This window comes from Argiope bruennichi, chromosome 10 (assembly GCF_947563725.1).
Source record: "Argiope bruennichi chromosome 10, qqArgBrue1.1, whole genome shotgun sequence".
NCBI lineage: Eukaryota > Metazoa > Arthropoda > Arachnida > Araneae > Araneidae > Argiope > Argiope bruennichi.
In genome coordinates, this window is record NC_079160.1 from 54,395,517 (window position 1) to 54,411,828 (window position 16,312).

General features: G+C 26.1%; 1 protein-coding gene across 1 annotated transcript; it reads right to left on the reverse strand.

Moving 5' to 3' along the window:
• Positions 1-2,794: 2,794 nt before the first annotated feature.
• Positions 2,795-16,268, reverse strand: LOC129989087 (uncharacterized). The gene is made up of 6 exons (XM_056097412.1): positions 16,060-16,268; positions 12,950-14,284; positions 11,632-11,787; positions 9,272-9,395; positions 6,606-6,716; positions 2,795-5,553 (listed from the first exon to the last, which is right to left on the reverse strand). Exons 2-4 carry the CDS (start codon positions 14,224-14,226, stop codon positions 9,296-9,298), a joined length of 1,533 nt encoding a protein of 510 aa, XP_055953387.1. The 5' UTR covers positions 14,227-14,284; positions 16,060-16,268; the 3' UTR covers positions 2,795-5,553; positions 6,606-6,716; positions 9,272-9,295.
• Between the last annotated feature and the right edge of the window lie 44 nt (positions 16,269-16,312).

Consider the following 16,312-nt stretch of genomic DNA (forward strand, 5'->3'; position numbering starts at 1 on the left):
TGCAATGACTAAAATATATTAAATTTCGTATGGGATTCTGTGGCTGCAATTGTAATTCCGTGTCAAATTTTGGTTTCAGTCAATCGGGGAAAACGGGTCTAAGATACAAATTCGATTTTTGGATTCTATTAACCGCTTGCCAATGATTTATCAACTCGCCAAGAATCACACGACAGATTCAGTAAAAATGCTGAATTCACGCCAAAAGTTAATATTTTGTAACTATTGTACACCAATGCCATGCAAGGCTCTGGGATAACACTTAATAGAGAGCATGTGAGAGTTTTGGAAAGACCACTCCGTTGGTTTTATACGCGGTATGTTGAAACTAACTAATTTAAGAAAAGGTGATCTGCAATTAATGCGATATGCTAGGTCCAGTTTGTCAAAAAAAAAAAAAAAAAAAAATTGAAATTACTTATATAAAGATTAAATTAAAATCGATAAAAAAAAATGTTTTGAAAGTTTGTAGAAGGAAAGAGTCTCCAAGGCTTACATCGTCTAAAGGCTTTTGGACCTTCTTCGACCTTGAGAACACCAGTAAAATTTGCTTGATGGATAGTATCGTAGCAGAATAGCTAATAGCTGAATCTAGGTATGCATGAATTTTAGTGAACAAGGCTATCTGAGATAATTATATTGACATAAGGACTGTGCTGTCATAAGTAACATTTAAATTATTTAAAAATTTAGAACAAAACTATGCAGCAATACAATAAGTATTAAGAAGATATTTTTTCTGGATTTTAAGATAATGTGAAAATCATTTTTGTGTGTTTGCATTCTCTAAAATTATCCTTAAATTTTTTAATTAATTAAAATTTTGAAAAATTCATCTCAAAGCTCATATTTCCAACACCCCAATGTACATTAGTATCGACTTTTGAAACCCTGGGTTTAACAGATAGCCTGTAATAATGCTACTCAATATTTTATTTTCTTAACAAATTAAATCTGATTTGACAAAGCATCTGCACATAATTACAAAATCCAACTCCTCAATGTTCCGTTCAATAGATGAACCTGATTCACACTGCTCAATTATGGTGAAGCAAGCGTTCGTGTGGCTTTGAAATCTGGGGAGTGGGTTGCAGCTCGAGTGGCTTTCTAATAAACGAATCACAATTCACAATCGAGAGGCCCATTCGAAAAATCGGCATCTTATAACTCGTCATGCTGTTCTCAATTTATTATAAGATTCTGTATAATGATGGATTTCATTTCAAATCAAAGCTACTTTATTAAAAAAGTATTTCAGCTATTTGCAATTTATTTTCCAGGGAAGTTGATTCAGTTAAGCTTACATATCAGAAATTGATTCGATAAAGTTATTTAATTAAAAAAACTTTTTATTTAATCTTTTATTAGTGTTCATAATTTTTCCATTTATTTTCAAGCTGTCCACATAAATACTACATTAACATTATAAACTTTTCAAGCTTCCACAGCCACATATTATAAATTATAGTTATCTAACTCATTCTTTTAATAGAACTAAACACAGTACAATTTTGTATAATGGTTGATTAATTTAATGGTTTAAACAATGATACATTACTTTTTTTATTGTAAGATAAGTATTGTGCAATTAGCATTTGAATAAAAATATCGCTGTAATCACATTTACATGGTTATTGTTGTAGCCTAGCAGCAAGGTTTCAGGTCTAAAGGCTCCAGATTCGAAATCTAATTCTACTAAAAATTCATTGCAGAAGTGGGCCTGTTGCATATTAAATATGACATCAAGTGCTGACTATCCTTCCATGGATGAGATGAGAAGTTTTTAGGATAGCTCAAGTGTCATCCTCATCATTTGATCAAGATTCAAAGTTACAAGGTCTGTTCCAAAATAGCCTTCATATTGCTTTCAAACAGGGTGTTAATATAACTATTCAAATAGTATTTGAATACTGATTGATTAAAATAGCTTACTATTTTGAATACAGTTGAGATACATCTCGCACTTTTGAGGAGTGGCAAGATTACAGGAAACAAGATACTGGACTCGGCATTCCATACATTAAACTTTCACATCACATTAATATATGGTTATTTGGCCTTATAAAACAGGTTCAATAAGTATATACTCGCATATTTTACAATCAGCAATGACAACCATTAAATTATAAGAATATCTGTGAAAGTTGCCAAGCTCTCTTTTAAAAATTCTACATAACAATGAAATAGTGTACTGCTATAAACTTAACCCTCTGGTTGCATAATTCTTTAAAATCACTATTTAGATGTGATGTTTGCAAATAAACTCAAATATTTTTCAAAGAAAGTGAACAGATACTATATGTTACATGATAATAATATAATATAATAAATATCTGTAATCGTAAAAATAAACACTCTAAACGTGAGATGCAATAGAAAATGGACTGATTGCCAACCCGCGGAAATTGCAGGATACACAGCTGGAGGATTAATGTATAGCAAATCCCTTTTAAAAGAAAATTTTTCAATTGATTTAAAGTTTGAATTCACTATCTCTTATACATAAAATTAAGATCTTGCCATCATGCTCTAAGAATGGAATTCAGAAAAAGATTTAATCATTAATTTATATGAAATTATTTAACCCTTCCACGGTTAACATCAATCATGCGATTAGTTTGCCAAAGCTCAAGATGACCAATATATCTTGCCATTAAAACTAAGACAGCCTGTATGGTAATGACATGTTACTCCATATAGTAAGAAATTAAATTTATTCCAAAAGCCCCCCCCCTTTTTTTTCATATACCAGAATGGATGATGCAAAACAGTTTCAAGAAATAAATCCAGTCTGTAATATAGAAATATAGTTTTATTAAAACAGACCTCAATCAGAATGCTTTCAAACAAAGCAACATGATATAAAAGTATGGCTAATGATATTTGGCATGTACATGTCAATATTTACATGATTTCAAAGCACAGAGAAGAGACTGAAGAACAGGATAATATAAAATATTTTAATATTCTTCATATAACATGTGCTAAAAATATCTTTTACATACTTTCTTTTACAATGGCAGCTTAATGCAAAGATATTTGGTAGCCATTATAGGCATAAACATTACAACTACGGCAGTGAGAGTAGAATTGTGACTTTAAACAGTTTATTCCAAAGCATAAGAAATTCAATAAAATAATGCATATATTTAAATAAAATTTCATCGTTGTAGCACTGCCAATCTTGTGTAATTTTATTCATTTGTCTGAAGCATAATTCATTATTGTGTTAAAATATAAGCTTGCAATTTAAAGTGAATTTTTCGAATTTTCCTAGAAGTCCACGAAATATAATCATATTTTTTAAACATGGTTTTGTAAATATGTGTGTGAGTGTATATATATAAATGTGCAATTTCATAACATGAATGAAAAAAATTTGAAATGTTTATTTTAAGTAACAAATGTATACAAAAAAGACTAATTAATAACTAATTGGTTAAATTAAAATTAGCAAAAAATGCATTATATTTCCTTCATGAACTTTTAATAGCTCAAGTTAAGTATGCATATACATCAAATGATTACAGCAATTTGAAACACGATAGTCATGATCATATTTATATCACAGAATGCAACTTACTATTCTCTCATAACATGAATTTTCCTGTCAGTAATAACTATTTCTATAATTAATATGCCTTATTTATAATTTTAAAAAGTCACTTTAACAAAAATAAAATAGTAAATAATGAGCTACTGATAGTGAGAAATAATGAGATAGTGATTTAAATTCTGATATTATAAATTTATAATTATTGAGAAAACTTATACTTTTGAATCATGATAGGGTTGAACCCCTTATTTTTTGGCTATATACACTTGCAATTCATTTTCTAACAGGGAAACAAATATGTATACAAAAATCCTTTATTATGTCAGATAATTTGTCTAACAAAAATATATACATAAAATTATGTTCAATATATTTTTATATGAAATTTAAAAAAAATGTTTTAAATCACAAAGACTTTTTTCTTTCTTTCTTGTTATTATGAAAAAATAAGCTAAAAGGATTCTCTATAAAAAACTTATGCTATATCATCCATTTGAGGTTGGTAAAAATTTCAAAAAAATATATATATTTATAAAAAATATTTCAAAATGGCAAAACTATAATTAATTTCAATTAATTAAATAATTCCAATGGGTATAGATGGAAACCATTATCTATCAAGGAATATCATCAGTTAAATATGAAGCTCAATTCAAAAGTAGTTTAAACTATTATGAATATTGTGGTGATCAAGATTTCATTTCAAATCTTTTTTCACATAAACTTAGGAATACTAAACTTGATAGAATGTCGAAATATATGGTATTAAAGAAGTACTTGAACTCAAAACATTTTTTAACTTCTAAACATCATAAAAGTTAAAAAAAAAGGGGGGGGGGGCAATACGTTTAATTAATTCTTTAGCAGGATAAAAAATTATATCCATTTATTGATTAAATATTTTACTTATTTTTAGAGAGGAAGAAAAAGCTGGGCTTCTTAAACTATAATTATTTTCTAACAGAAGTGAATGACCAATGGTTTTGACATCCCGACAAATAGATCAAAATCCATGCCAAAATACCACTGAATGAGTTCAGTGCAACTTTATACAATGAAATATAAAGGATACAATGCATAAAATGATTATGATTAGGATAATTTGGGGGAGTGAGTAAAAATAAAAAATATAATATTTCTGTTAATTCATTATGCTACATCATTTTTATATTTTATACACTAGAATTTCTTTTTTTGCATACATTAAATATTTCAATGCCTCCAACTTTTTCAGAGATATTAAATTAGTTTTTAATAAACCAAAATTAAATGAAAGCTCATAAATTGAATAGCAAAACAACAACATGAATTCATAGCAAAAAACATTCCCTTATATACACCTTTTTTGATTATTCTTTAAAAACTTCTAATCTTTAACTGTTCAATTATCTGAGGTAAAAACAATGATAACTATTAATTTAAATATTTGTATTTTATTGAAATATGATAATTTTGTACATGTGGTTCACATCAGGTTACACTGATTTTATGTTCATCATTGTTCAACAATTAACACTTACAGGCATCAAAAATTCATACAAAGAAAACAGCTTAAAAAACAAATCAAACAAACAAATAAAATGCTGAATGATAAATTTGTGTTCACATCTCCTCCCCCCCCCCATCACATAACAGGGAATTTACTAACTGAAAAAAACTTTGTTTTTAAGAGATTTGGAACAAAACTTTTTCAGTTTAAATATAATTATATGCTTTGGAATAATGGCAACAACATAAAAAAGTCACAAATGAATATATATATAAGTTCAAATGCATTCGCATCAATAACACAAACTCATAACAAATACTTGAAATAATTTTCTAATACTGTAATGAGATCTTCATATTTGAACAAAAAAGATGAAATGTGACAGCTTTTCTTTTCAGCATGTATATGAAATTTGCACCCTGTAAACAAATTTGCTAATGATAAAATGCAAAATCACAATCACAGTGGAATAAACAACAGCAAACTTAAGTAGATAACTCTGGAAGGCCTGAAATAAAAGATAAAAAACATTTAGCTTCTATATTTCAATGTCATTTAAAAAAATAGATGAAATATTATGCAAAATAAAATGCTAAAATATATTACAAAATTGAATTGTTATAAAAAACAATTATGTAGCAAACTTAATTTGTAATAGCATATGATAAAATATCCATATAAAGCAGCAATTATTATCCAATACTATTTACAACACAAAAAATATAATTACTATGTATAATATATTAATACATAAATAATAGTTTATAGTATGTATATTAATACATAAATAATAGTTTATAGTATGTATATTAGTTTGATTAACTATTGAAAATGAAATGCGACATGTTAAAAAAAATAAAGTTGCATGTTAAAAAAAGGAATTAATATTTACAAGAAATTTAATACATAGCAAAAGCTAAAATAAGAGAAATAATTGCTTGTGCAGAATTCAACTTGTTAAATATTATTGTTAAGATGTTGATCCAGACAAATGGAAATAATATATTACTAACACATTAAGGCATCTATTTTTTAATTTGGCAATAGCCAAAATATGCAATGAATGTAGCAAATTTTCCTTTATGTACCTCTTGCAGCCCTTGGCAACACTGTAGTGGAAGATTACTGGACTTGCCAAATTTGCTTTTTTTGTTTTTGTTTTTATGGCAACAGCTATTATTGAATTAATCAGAAGATGGCATTTTATGTGACCATTTATGTAAGGCAGCAGCAGCTATTGTGCTAACAAAAAGTTATGTGCTATGAAACTAATATAGTATAAAAAAAATGATCACTAATGTAAATTTATTGAAAAAAAAAAAAAAAGATTAAGCAAAAATGTTGAATAAGCCATGATAATATGTGCAATGTAATTATATTCAATCAATATTTTTTCATACAATGAATTAGTCTTGCTTAAAAATAATCTAGACTTCTCAAAGATTAAAGAAGATTTAAAAAGTTGATTTTAACATTTCTAAAATGCCAAAAACAATCATTTGGTGTTGCAATTTTCATTGAATTTCAACAGCAAAAACAATATCTAAAAAAAGATCTTACCTTTCAGGAAATCCTTCCAAAATGAAATAAATAAAGGAAATCGTGCATCTTGTGAATTCCATGTTCTTAAAATTTATTCCACAGATGAAAATCAATATAAAAAGCCAATTTCTGTAAAATAAATAAAAATAATATGAATAAATTATAATTAAATCATTTCCCACATAATCATATAGAAAAAAAGTCACATATTCAAAATTCAAATGAAATAATGGATATATTTCAAAACATTTATTTCAATCAGCATTATTCCATTAGCATATTCAAATTCTTAATAACAAATATAAGAGAAAATAAACTTAAATTTTATTCCATGGAAAATTCATTTACTGGCCAATTATAAATACTATAATACTGAGGTACACATTCCATTAATCTGTTATAAACATATTTGCATATTATGTAGCCATATCCATTTTAAAAAGAAATATTAAAATATAAGAGTAAAAAAAGTATCACAAGAAGTGTTTGAAAGAAGTATTAAACTCTGGACAATGAATATTTCTAGAAAAATTTAAAAATTTGACAGATGATACTTTTAATACTATTTTAGTTATGATCCAAGAGATACACTAACATTTATTGCAGACTTTCAAAATAATCTTAAGTATGCCATGCTTTAATCTAGGAGTTTTAATACTCTGAATGTGACTAGCCAAAATGGGATTATTTAGAATAATATTAAGTTGGTAAAAATTCTTCATATGGTTTTCTTCACTCATATATCCTAATATTTGTTAGAGAAAAAATAGTTATAAAAATACTCTTAGTTTCAAATATTTCGTCAAGCTTTGATAAATAATAACACACACACACCTCTGATTTATTACTGGTTTATACTTCATATTCTTATATATTAATATATTATCTAAATGATATACCCTATATTCCTTATAATAAACATATTTTTAAGTTTTTTTAATATAAAGTATTTTTATGCAATACATCTTTTAAGCAGAATACTGTCATACACAAAATCCTGTTATTACTTGCAGTTTCATTAACTAAACTTTAGGATATTAGTAGCACCGAAAGAATTTTTAAATCTTGCATTTTCTTACATTTTTAATATTACACACAATATAATAAGAAACTAAAAGATCATTTTCTTTATTAAGTTATTAAAATTCTTTAAAGAATTATACAAAACATAATTAAACATTAAGAAAGGCAACATAGAGACAAATATAATGAATAATCTTGCCGATACATTAAAACATATAATTTAACTAAGAAAAATTTCATTAAAAAACCAATTTCAGTATCCAGAATTGTGACAAAAATTCTCAAATGTTTCGTAATATCAGTGTGGGAAATTTTAAAAAATCTATTGGGTACTTTGAATTTCTATAATACAAAATTTATAAATGCATTTCAGATTTATTTATATATATAATATAATGATTTTTTTTCCCTCATGGAAATGGGCTCTCTAGAATATATAAAATGGTCAAAATTAAAACACCCCTATTCTGTGTTCTCTATACAGTAAATTACTCATTGTAAAAGCTCCAAAATTGTTGAACATACTATTCAAGACATGGGGAAATGGATTACATGAAAAAAAGAAAAAAATAGTTCCAAAATTACCGATAGATGGTGCAATACAACAGAAAATATCCTGAAAGCACACAAAATATGCATTTGTAACATATTTTATTCCAACTTATCAAACACTCAATCACAAGGACCTTATCGATACAGGAGAAACTGCACAATATGGTTTCCTTCTTCAGGATGTAAAATGTGGAAGCAATAATCCTTTGCATAAATTCTAAAATCGACGATACTCTCGAAGTGCAGCAGCAGCATTTCTTTTGTTTTCATAAAACAACTTCACAAGCAAGGTGCATTCTGGTAGCGCGACAGTCTTTGCTGATAAGAATGACATTTTCCCAGTTTTATCATCTTTTATGACCAGAACAGTAGTTTTAAACCAAGGATTTATGCAAATTTTTGTGTTTACAATGCAAAATTGAGGTTACAATGACAGTTTAAATTTCTCCACTTTTTTAATCTTTTTTTTTTATATATATATATATATCAGCAATAGAAATTAGAAAGAAAAAATTCCATTCCTCGTCTTTTTAGTACGTTCTCTGTTATACAGCGTCATCTATCGGTGTTTTCGGAACTAATTTTTTTTTTACACAATCTGTTTCCCCATGTCTTGAATTGTATGTTCAATAATTTTAGAGCCTTTATACTCAGTAGTTAGAGAGTTTGTATAGAGAGCTAAGAGTAGGGGTGTTTTAATTCTGACCACTTTGTATTATGTTACACTCAATGTGAATAATCGATTATTATTAATACCAACTGGTCATTATTAATACAAACTGGTTTGGTTATTATAAATAATTACCAGTTAGCATCAATAATAACTGATTATTCACATTGACCATAACATATATATATATATATATATATATATATATATATATATATATATATATATATATATATATATATATATATATATATATATATACATAAAAGTTAAATAATGCAAACTATTCTTTCCCCTTTCCTGTGTGGGGATGGAGGTGGAGGCACTAATATGTTTAGTAACAGGCTGCTATAATTACATTTAAAGGGTGTAAAGACAGAGAAGCACAAAGCACAAGGTATAAGCACAAAGATATGAATAAGCAAAAATCCCAACTTACATTTCTCAGGGTGATAATAAAATTTTAATGTTCACATTTCAAACATACATCCTTGAGTTGAATTTCTTCTTTATTTGAGAGAAGTCTCCGCCTCTTCTTGTTGTTTTCCCGATCATCAGTTGCCCTTTAAAAAGAGAGGGAGGGAAAAAGAATTAGAATGGCAAGCCACAAAGTTTGCCTCAAGTGTTTTATTCACTTGATTGGTAGATAACAAATCACCTGACCAATGACAACTGAAGTTTGTAATGCCAGCATTGCTTGAAATATTTAATGAAAATTTTTATTATGTTGTAGTAAGTATTTATACTGCACTTGACGATGATATGGTAATTAAAAAAAAGTGAGGCTTCAATTAACATTAAATAAACTGAAAATAAGTCTAAAATAATATAATTTGTTAACTCTACTTTTAGACAGAGCATTTGTGACAACAGTAATGAATAGCTTTCGGATTTTTTAAACGTTTTTGTGTAACGGAAATGTTTCTTCTCTCGGCCAGCAAACACCTGAATACAATACATATGTTAACCCTGTATTGTTTTTTTAAAAAAAAAATAGTACTAGGGTATCAAGAGATATCAGATGAAGAAAAAAATACATACAACACTTAATGGTTTTAAGAGTTTTCATTTAATAAATAATTATTCTAATTTCTTTTTTTAATTCTTCATTATTGCCATAAAAGTTAAAATTATGAAGCAATCTTTTCCAAATTTTTAATTAATGCTAAAATATTTTTTTTAAATCTGAGCTTTTTTTTATTCATGACATTTTAAAAACAGTTTGTTTCCATTTACTTTTGCTGCCTAGAGGAAGGAAATCAATCCCTCAGTAAACCACACTAACCTGAGGACATACATGATTCCAGACAAAATTAAGCACTTTTTAATTAGCTTTTTTTTTAAAAAAAATTAAACATTTTTAAAGTGTTTAAAAATGGTTTTCAAATTTAAGCACTTTTTAAGCTCTTTTCATGATGCTACACATCTTGTATTAGGGAGGTTCATTCACAAATAAATAGAACAAGCAAAAGACTATTACAATATTATATCTCTAACACATATCACAATTCAATGCTTCAAAATAATTTTTTGAGAGAATCATAAGCATCAAATTTATGCCTAAAATATTTAATAGAAATTAAATATAACCTATATACTTAGAGAACCAACTGGTCACCACAGGCAACTATTACAAAATATTTAATAAGGAAATAACAGACAAAGTACTGAATTCATTAGCAAAAGAATGGAAAGAAAATGATTTATGATTAATCTACCTAATTAAAGTCATTAAATGGAAATGATCAAATATTTATTAAAATTTTGCTTTGGAACAGTGTAGAATTATATCCAAGAGTAGTAAAAAGACCAGTAAATTAAAGTACAAATCAAAATTGATAAATCAAAAATACTTTTTAAACACTGTTATCATATTTTTCATTTACAAAGTGGAGTGTATAATCTGCAAATACACTAAGTAATTGCATTTCATAAAATAAATGCTTCTTAATCTTAAACAAGAACACAATTTGTATCAAAACTAAAGGCATTTTAAAGTAAGGGGGAAAAAAACTATGTTAAAAAATTTGCAGGAAAAGTTTAAAATGCTAATTTTATGTCCAAAGTGAAAAGAAATTGAGAAAACTTTGTTTAAAATTTTAACTTTGGTCTTTATCATAACTCAAAAATTACAAAATGACAATATATATATATATATATATATATATATATATATATATATATATATATATATATATATATATATATATATATATATATATATATATGATAAAATATTAACTTACAATTCAAAATAAAATACTTCAATGGCATTGAGAATAAATATATTAAACAGAAGAAGAATTTAAGTATACCTATATTAAAAAAGAAACATCTCCTTGGAGCAATTATTAATGAATAAGAATATCGGGAAAAAATCAGATTTAGATCAATGAAATAAAATATGTTAGAATAAACCACAAATAATAAATTTCAAAATAATACAAAATTAATAAAGATATATAATAAATTAATACAATAAATAATACAAATATATAATATATAATAAATAATACAAATATATAATATATAATAAATAATACAAACAATATATAATAAATAATACAAATTAATAAAGATATATAATAACACACTTTTTATATTTTAATTTATATTTATAACAATTTCTATGTACAAATAAAAATTATTGAAATGTCTCATAATAATTATAAGTTTTTATTAATTTATACAATGATCTTATTTCTAATCTAATTTCATTCAACAGAAATTATATTACCATTACAAACTTGACAAATTTATTAACTGAATGGCATACAAAAATTGTTAAAAGATACATACGTTCGTTTAATCCTTTTGTCGATAATTTGTATGAATTTTATTTTCTTCTGATTTCTTCTTTCATCATCTTGAATCTGTTTTAGAATCTTATTTCGTTCAAAATGTTTTCCTTTCGTAAAAACAACTAGATGCCCGTTATCATTTTTTGAAACATACCTAAAAAAAAATAAAAATAAAACGAAAGAAAATAAATATGAAAGTTGAAATGCTTTAAATCAATAAAAAAGAGGAGTAAGAAAGCATTTCACTTTCTTTACAAATATAAAAAAGAAAACACTCTAAGGGAATCATAATATTCATTTTCAATGGTAAAATGATATAAAAAAAATTATACTGATGCCAATATACAGATTATAGTAAAATTAAAATAATCAAGAGATATTGCATAATAAGTAATATTTTTACTCTATACAATCTACCATTTGCTATCATTGTCTAGTTGTAGATTAGATTTTCAAAAAAAAAAAAAGCATTAATAGTTTTTTTTTTTTTTTTTAATAAAGACAGCATAGATAATATATTCTCTCCCATTATTCCTCCACAATCAATTCAAAAGAGAGTTGTAGTTATATTATGGAGCATAATTATAGGGTTGCAACTAAGTATTCATTTCTGTAATGTCATTACTCAAGCTGTCAATCGTATCATTAATAATGGGACTAGGTATAATTAAATAGAATGTTCTAGTTTTGAAATGCTTTTCCTAGCTTGCTCACAAATATGTAGAGTAAGCAAAGCCGAAAGTTAAGTTAATCAGGTCACTTTAATTTTATTGTCTGTTCTATAACACAGCTGGCATATGATTCTGATTCCTCAAACAGATTTGAAATATTTCCAAACTTGTAGATATGTAAAAATTTTATTTGATTCCAAGGATGCAAATCAGTTATCACTTACACTATTTTTAGTATAAAAGTACTGAAGAAATATCTTTGCATTTCCATATAAATAACATGAAAAACTAGTTCAAAGAATGAAACTTTGCAGTTGAATTTAATTAATTAACTAAATATAAGCTAAAAAATAATCAATGTCCTTTTTCAACATCATAACAATATTTTACTTCAGATCATATTATGATAATTTTATGATAAGAAAAGAACAAATCATTATCAATATATTTTCAATTTTATTGCAGATATTTTGTAATTGTAATATCTTATCAGAACATAAACATAAAAATGAAAATTTTTTTTTCGGTTTAACTATTAAAAAAAATGATAATATCAAGAAAAGAAACAGCAATGAATTATAAAAATGAAACTTGCACATTATATATAATCTATCTTAAAAATTAGTAGAATTAAGTTTTACTTACTTAAGTTCATAACCTAATATCCTATCTTTAGCTTTCAGTGGAGATTTCCTAGATGAATGTGGAGATCTTTTGGTAGTATTTAAATTTAAAGCACTTGCAACTTTCCGATGAAAGCTTTCTTCAAAAGTCCCTAAAGGACTAGAATTTTCATCACTGGACACAATAACAGATACTTGTACTGAATCCACTGAAGCAGGTTCCTTGAGAAAATTTAAAAGTCTTTCCTTGTGATCTTCCTCATTTTTTGCATCTTTAAGCACAGGAACATTTGCACTACTAGGAGAAGCTTCTAAAAGCAATAAAGAATTTTCAACTTCAACTATAGTAGCAACGATATTTTCTAGTTCCTCATCAGAAGTTTCATCAAAATGCTCAGGTGAGTCAGAGGTTTTAGTATTTACAAGAAGAGGAGGAGAAGGAGATATAGTACTAGATGTGTCGTAACCACTGTCTAGACTGGTAGGTGATTTACTTGCAGATTCAAAATTCTGCTTTGGAAGGATTAAAGAATCATAAGAAGAGTCATTGCTGTCACATTCTTGATTAAAAGCAACATCACTATGTGTGGACTTCTGATAATTATCAGAGGTAAGAAATGGTAACTTGTCCAATTCAGATTTAATATTATTAATATCACCCAACTGAATATCAAAAACTTTTCCTTGCTCTCTAAACAAAGGATAATAGCTGAATGATTTACTAGCTACAGAATCTAAAGAAAACCATGGAGGTACATTTTGCTTATAATCATCTACTTCATAACTTGACGTTTTTAAGTCCTTTTTAATTTTATTTTGCTGCTGAACTGCAGCTGAACAATCATCAGACAAGTCAGATGATGAATTTTGATTTTCTTTGTGTTCTAAATTATTTGGTAAACTATTAAGATTATCAGATGCTGTGCACTGAAGTAACGATTCAGTTCTTTTGTGTTCACATAAAGCTTCAGAAATATCAGATACTAAGCCAAGGACAGGTAAAAAATTACTTTTATCGTCCTCATGTAAATTTGGAGAGGCAGTAGCACCTTGTAACACATCACTATCTTGTTTTTTCGAAACAGATTCAATTTGACAGTTTTCTCCATTTAAACTAAAGATGCAGTTTTGTGCATTAGCACCATTTTTGCATTCATTTTCATCAGTCCGATTCTCCAGGGAAGATAAAGTGTCCGAGATATCACTTGGAATGTTTTCTAAACTTAATTTACCTAAAAGTTGTATTAAAACATCAGGATCAAAATCCAAATCTAAAAGATCATCTCCACAAGAGTTCATTTTATTTGTCTCTTAATCACCAAACCAAAACATAGGACAAATCATTCTAAAAGAGCTTCTGTAAAAGAATTAAAATATCAAAAATCAGTTAAACATAAATACATTTGAAATGAATATACAAATTAAGAATGTTATAAGTTTTAAAATAAATACAAGGTAAATATTTAAATAAAATATTTATAAAAGTTAGCAAAATAGTAAACAGGATTTCAAATCTGAAAGACGAACAGTCTCATTTTAACTACTATTCATATTTAAGAACCAAATGATATGATGAGATGTAATTCACAAACCATCTTCAATAATATATCTACAATTAATGTGGCCAACATGAATATAAAACTTTTGATCTTAACTTTCCTTCTTATTCTTTTATTAAAAAAATAATTTGTATCAAAAAATTTCAGCATCCTAATCAAAAAATAGTAATTGTTTTTGAAACCACAGCAATTATTTTTTAGAATATAATTCCTTTACAGCAGAAATTAAAACTTAAAAGAGTCCAAACCACATAATGCAACTTTACACAGGCAATAATAGACTTCTAATTTTACATTTTGTAACATAATAATAACAATTCACAAAGAAACAATCATTCCATTAGTCCGACATTAAAAACAATTAAAATCTATCATTTTTACCAATATCTTATTTTAATTAAACCATCTTAAAAACTTTACATTAAATTAAAAAACAATGTTAACAATTGAATTGGTGAAAATATAAATTCGACCATTTAAAGCTTTATATGATACAATTTGATAAATACTGATCTAAATGTTGAATATAACAGTCGTATTACACATGCTTCCGTTTATTAGACCCAGGCATGCTTCAAATTTGAAAGAGAACAGAATTATATTACCTGTCCAAACTTAAAACAAACAAGCAATCTCAAAACAATAATTTTGGATTTAGTACTGTTTTTATAATAGACCCAATCATAATTATTATTTGACTAAAATATAAAAGCAAATAATCTGAGAAAAAACATTACAAAGTAAGATTACGCCAAAATGAAAGATCATGATTCTAAAATTTCAAGTTCAAACTTATATTTTAGTTGACATTATTTTAAGTATAAGGGGGGGAAAAATTAAAGATCGTGATTTTAAAATTTCAAGTTCAAACTTATATTTTAGTAGACATTGTTTTAAGTATAAGAAAAAAAAAGAAAAAAAAAAAAAAAAAAAAGAAATGGAGATGCTTATTATTTTTTGCTATAACTTTGAAATTAAAAGGCCTCAAATCCTAGAATTACTAAAATTATTGATCCTATAACTTAGAATATTTACGTTCATATAACTTAAATTTTTGATAAATTATTTTTTAAAAATAATTTCAATAACTGTTCTATTGGAGAAATTTGAGAAAAGTATTAGATTCTACATATATTAAAATAACTGATAACAGCTATAACCATAATTTTCTCTTGGGAGGTAAGTTTTCAAAACAAAATATTTTCTACAAAATAGAATTTATAAAAATTTTTACCCAGAAAAATTTGTATTAACTGTCATTCACATTAAAATTTCAACCAAAATCAAATTTGATTTAAAAATATAAATCTTCTACAAAAACCGGATTTATAAGATATTTTGAACAAGAAAATTCTTACTAACTGTCAATAAAATTAGAAATTCTCCAGAAATCAAATTTGATTTAAATTTTCCAGAGATTTAAAAAGATCTCTAGATTGCTACAGTTACAAATAAAAGACTCTAGAAAATATATTAAAGAATAATTATGCGTAAAATTAGCGTAATTTATATAACATCAAAAAATTCATCACACAGAGTAAAAGAACTTTTATATAAGTTAATACTTGCGTACACCAATCTATAGCAGTAAGAAGATGGAGAAGTGACAAATCTAACATTTCCACAGTTCATACATGCACTTCAGTACACAGATTTGTACTAACTCCTTTACAAAAATAAACAATAGAGATGATGCTAACTATACAAAACAATTTGACGCAAAGACGCATTAATAATCATAAAATGAACTGACATAAATAACGAATGAAAATAAAATGATGTTTCTTTCAGGGTAACAAAGTTGTAGTGCATTACAGTTGTTCACC

Excerpts from the sequence above, each read along its gene's own strand:
- LOC129989087 (XM_056097412.1), bottom strand. The coding sequence starts at position 14,226 with ATGAACTCTTGTGGAGATGATCTTTTAGATTTGGATTTTGATCCTGAT. Across the intron at positions 11,788-12,949 it reads ATATTAGGTTATGAACTTAA|GTATGTTTCAAAAAATGATA; the intron begins GTAAGTAAAACT and ends ATTTTTTTTTAG. Across the intron at positions 9,396-11,631 it reads GACAAAAGGATTAAACGAAC|GGCAACTGATGATCGGGAAA; the intron begins GTATGTATCTTT and ends CTCTTTTTAAAG.